This window comes from Perca fluviatilis, chromosome 5 (assembly GCF_010015445.1).
Source record: "Perca fluviatilis chromosome 5, GENO_Pfluv_1.0, whole genome shotgun sequence".
Taxonomy (NCBI): domain Eukaryota; kingdom Metazoa; phylum Chordata; class Actinopteri; order Perciformes; family Percidae; genus Perca; species Perca fluviatilis.
In genome coordinates, this window is record NC_053116.1 from 37,400,285 (window position 1) to 37,405,284 (window position 5,000).

A 5,000-nucleotide genomic window follows, 5' to 3' on the forward strand; every position below is an offset into this window, starting at 1 on the left:
TGTCACAACGCTACTGTATTAAAAGCCATTCTAAATAAATAGATTTAGGCTGGATTTAAAGCGATCTACGTCTGTTATATTGCGGCTATCAGGAGGTCACTTGTTCCAAAGTCTCGGTGCCGCCCCACAGTTTGTACCCAGACCTCGGGACTTCTAAAACCAGTTGATTGGATGACCGCAGTGACCTGCTGTTTTCGGATATGCTGGAGACGGGCCCAACTACAGTCATTAGATCTGAGAAAAAGCCTTTTAGTTTCAATCATTCTTAGGGCTCGGATGCTGCACCTAAAGGCCTCCTGCACACTACCTGCGTGGCGCGAGCGTGGCGTTTCTGTTGCCTGTCAACTGCGTGGCGTTTTCTACGTCTTTACACACCAGAAATGTGTCTGACGCGGCGCTGCTGCTGCTGCTGCTAGCCTTGTCTGGACACATGGATGTTTCCCATTGATAAAATGCAGTAGTATACTTCATGTTAAACATAAATATATACTGATCTGATTACAGCAAAGACAACATCGGCAGTATTGACGGCAAAATAGGCTCCAGAATATTTCCTTCTGGATTGACAGGTGCAATATTTGAAAATCTATCATTATTTATTAGTATTTTTTTAAATGACATTCATATATCTGCATTCATGTCAAAACCTCGAGACTTTCAAACATCAACATGTCATTTATTAATATGTACTTGTGTCTAAATGACATATAAACATCTTTTCCTGTTCTATTTTGTCTGGAAACTCTTCCAACAAGCTTGCGTGCCGCCAGTAGCGGAGATAGCGTGGGTGCTTGGGTGCGGCTGCCCCAGGGCCCCATGCCAATTAGGGGCCCCTCAAACGCCACCAATCTTGGGTCACTTGACGAGATCAGGGGCCCTTGCCAAGTGACACATGCAAATTATTAGCTGAAAGCAAATGAGCCACGCTGTCTTCGTTTTTTCACGTCATTATTTTGTTCGTGAGTCAGTTTGACAGTATATAACCTTCAAATGCATAATGCAACCCCTTGTGTCTGCTTCTTTCTCAAATAGCTTTTTTATTTTTTCCCAAAATTTGACAATATTTATCCAGGGAGTACAGTTAGACAGTGGTTTTTAATTTTTAAAATGACTTAGGTAGCAGAGGGCCCCGTTATGAAGCTCAGCCCCCACACTTAACTTTGTTATGACAGGAAAACCCAGCATCGTACCGAATATGTTGACTGTTGAGACATTTTTCTGTACGTTTGCCGTTTGTTTCAGGGAAGGCAACGAGCCCGGCGATGAGCTGACGGTGACCTACAGAGAGCTGCTGCAGAGGGTCTGTCAGTTTGCCAACGTCCTGAAGTCTCAGGGTACGTTACGGCTGAAACTACCGGATTTTATTCTATCTCTTTCACACTCGCAGACTGTCAAAAATAACGGATATAGCATCCGTGATGTCACACGTTGGTTGTGGACTGCCGTTTTGAAGCCTCGAGTTTTGGTCATCAACGTATGAACATCATGCTGTGTTGAAGAAGACTTGGAACTAGCGACTGAGACCATAAACTCATTATGAAAATGTTTACTGAGGTAATAAATCAAGAGAGAAGTAGGCTCATTTTCTCACAGACTTCTATAGAAACAGACTTCTTTTTGGAGCTGGTGGAGTCTCCCCCCTGCTGGAAGTTAGAGAGAACGCAGCTTTAAGGAGTCTCCCCCCTGCTGGAAGTTAGAGAGAATGCAGCTTTAAGGAGTCTCCCCTGCTGGAAGTTAGAGAGAATGCAGCTTTAAGGAGTCTCCCCCTGCTGGAAGTTAGAGAGAACGCAGCTTTAAGGAGTCTCCCCCTGCTGGAAGTTAGAGAGAACGCAGCTTTAAGGAGTCTCCCCCCTGCTGGAAGTTAGAGAGAACGCAGCTTTAAGGAGTCTCCCCCTGCTGGAAGTTAGAGAGAACGCAGCTTTAAGGAGTCTCCCCCTGCTGGAAGTTAGAGAGAACGCAGCTTTAAGGAGTCTCCCCTGCTGGAAGTTAGAGAGAACAAGCTTTAAGGAGTCTCCCCCTGCTGGAAGTTAGAGAGAATGCAGCTTTAAGGAGTCTCCCCTGCTGGAAGTTAGAGAGAACGAGCTTTAAGGAGTCTCCCCCTGCTGGAAGTTAGAGAGAATGCAGCTTTAAGGAGTCTCCCCCCTGCTGGAAGTTAGAGAGAATGCAGCTTTAAGGAGTCTCCCCCTGCTGGAAGTTAGAGAGAATACAGCTTTAAGGAGTCTCCCCCCTGCTGGAAGTTAGAGAGCACACGCTTTAAGGAGTCTCCCCCTGCTGGAAGTTAGAGAGAATGCAGCTTTAAGGAGTCTCCCCCTGCTGGAAGTTAGAGAGAGAACGAGCTTTAAGGAGTCTCCCCTGCTGGAGGTTAGAGAGAACGCAGCTTTAAGGAGTCTCCCCCTGCTGGAAGTTAGAGAGAATGCAGCTTTTAAGGAGTCTCCCCTGCTGGAAGTTAGAGAGAATGCAGCTTTAAGGAGTCTCCCCTGCTGGAAGTTAGAGAGAGCGCAGCTTTAAGGAGTCTCCCCCTGCTGGAAGTTAGAGAGAATGCAGCTTTAAAGGAGTCTCCCCCTGCTGGAAGTTAGAGAAGGCAGCTTTAAGGAGTCTCCCCCTGCTGGAAGTTAGAGAGAATGCAGCTTTAAGGAGTCTCCCCCTGCTGGAAGTTAGAGAGAATGCAGCTTTAAGGAGTCTCCCCCTGCTGGAAGTTAGAGAGAATGCAGCTTTAAGGAGTCTCCCCTGCTGGATAGTAGAGAGAATGCAGCTTTAAGGAGTCTCCCCTGCTGGAAGTTAGAGAGAATGCAGCTTTAAGGAGTCTCCCCTGCTGGAAGTTAGAGAGAATGCAGCTTTAAGGAGTCTCCCCTGCTGGAAGTTAGAGAGAATGCGCGCTTTAAGGAGTCTCCCCTGCTGGAAGTTAGAGAGAAGTACAGCTTTAAGGAGTCTCCCCCTGCTGGAAGTTAGAGAGAATGCAGCTTTAAGGAGATCTCCCCCTGCTGGAAGTTAGAGAGAATGCAGCTTTAAGGAGTCTCCCCCCTGCTGGAAGTTAGAGAGAACGCAGCTTTAAGGAGTCTCCCCCTGCTGGAAGTTAGAGAGAATGCAGCTTTAAGGAGTCTCCCCCCTGCTGGAAGTTAGAGAGAATGCAGCTTTAAGGAGTCTCCCCCCTGCTGGAAGTTAGAGAGAATGCAGCTTTAAGGAGTCTCCCCCCTGCTGGAAGTTAGAGAGAATGCAGCTTTAAGGAGCTTTAAGCATCGGCTTCACTTTTCAGACCCGGAAGCTCCGCCCGTTATTTTTACAGTCTGTGCTAACACTGTGTTCATAAGTACGGCCGCAAAGATATGTCTAGTCTTCCAGTAAAAGTGAGTTCTCCTCTTTATTTCCCTGCTTTATTGTCATTGACTCGATCGTCCTCCCATGTCTGTGTGCAGGAGTGAAGAAGGGCGACCGTGTGTCCATCTACATGCCGATGGTGGTGGAGCTGGTCGTAGCCATGTTGGCCTGCGTCCGCATCGGAGCCGTTCACTCCATAGTGGTGAGATCAAACTCTAAAACCTTTGATAGCTTTAGTTTTCTGTACTGTTAGTGTATTACTGTATTGCATACATAGGCCTAATTCATGGGGGGGGGGCTGTACCCAGTTGTTTTTGTTGCTATTTTTTGGAAGTTTTTGTCGTGTTTTCAATTGTTGTGTTGCTTTTGTCAAGATTTTTTTTCTTCTTTTATTTTTTGGACAATTTTTTTTTTGATGTTTTTGTCGCCTTTCTAGATGTTTTTTGGGGATGTTTTTGTTGCTTTTTTCTGAGTTTTTGGCAGACATTTTTTGCAAAATATTCAACGTGTTTTTTGTCTTTTTTTCAACATTTTTATCTATGTCTTTGAGTTTTTTCCCCACAATTTTTTTCGATGTATTTGTCGCTTTTCTAAATACAGGCAGACATGTCCCAGGACCTCCCTAGATAGTTGGAGATCTCACCCCCCCCGCCCCCCCCTCCCCAAAGTTACGCCCTTGATTGTACATATAACTTATCTTGTTTAATTGTATATATTACTTATCTTTTTACCATTATTTGTATATATTAATCTTTTATATTATAGTTGTATGTGTCCTTCGTAGAGAAGTGTATTTCCGATTGCTCTGTATGTCTGGCACATTTTGCAGAATGAACAATAAAGTTGACGTGACCTACATGGCTACCACGTACATGAGTCAATTATAATTTGAGATAAAAAGATGGATGTTGAAACTCATGTTTGTGGGCGTCTCTTTCCAGTTTGCAGGTTTCTCTGCGGAGTCTCTGTGCGAGAGGATCCTGGACTCGCAGTGTTCGCTGCTCGTCACAGCAGGTGGGTTTCAGGCGAAGAAAACAAGTCTGCGTTAACCGAACCTATCCCCCGCCGACTGTGTCCCTTCAGCCGAAGACGCCGAATCTAAAGCGGCTCCAGATCTGTCGCTCTGTGTCTGACCGTGACCTCTGACCTCGCTGTGTTTTACTGCCTGGGGTGTCTGAAGGTTCAGACAGAAAGCAAAAGGACATTCTTTACCTCGCATTATTAAGCCAATACATGCATACTGTATGCTTGAAAATACAGACTAATAACTTATAGTATAGATTAGGGGCGTAAGAAAAAAATCGACACACTTTATTATATATTTTATTTTGCAGTACTGTATCGATTTTCAAAAACACTCTATTTTTTATTTTTTTATTTTAGTTTACGTGCAAAGATATTCATGTAAGACAGTGGTTCATGTTTCTGTTGTTTAAAACCCCCTACCGCTAGATGGCTATGCTGAGACGCACCACTAGTGTCCTTGCCTAGCAGTGCCTAGCAGTACCTAACAGGGCCTAGCAGTGTTTAACAGGGCCTAGCAGTACCTAACAGTGCCTAGCAGTGTTTAACAGGGCCTAGCAGTGCCTAACTTTTTGCTAGAAGCTAACAACGTAGCTATGGTAGCACTTTTGCCTACTTGAGCATATAAAAATGTGCTCACTAAGAACCTGGGAACCACAATC

General features: G+C 45.0%; 1 protein-coding gene across 3 annotated transcripts in view; it reads left to right on the top strand.

Annotated features, from left to right (window-relative positions):
- Positions 1-5,000, top strand: part of acss2 (acyl-CoA synthetase short chain family member 2) — a 59,394-nt gene that overhangs the window by 22,114 nt on the left and 32,280 nt on the right. For all 3 annotated transcript variants that reach the window (XM_039800945.1, XM_039800946.1, XM_039800947.1), the window contains exons 3-5: positions 1,243-1,334; positions 3,414-3,517; positions 4,257-4,329. In XM_039800945.1, coding sequence (XP_039656879.1) covers positions 1,243-1,334; positions 3,414-3,517; positions 4,257-4,329 — 269 coding nt within the window. The remainder of the gene's footprint in view (positions 1-1,242; positions 1,335-3,413; positions 3,518-4,256; positions 4,330-5,000) is intronic.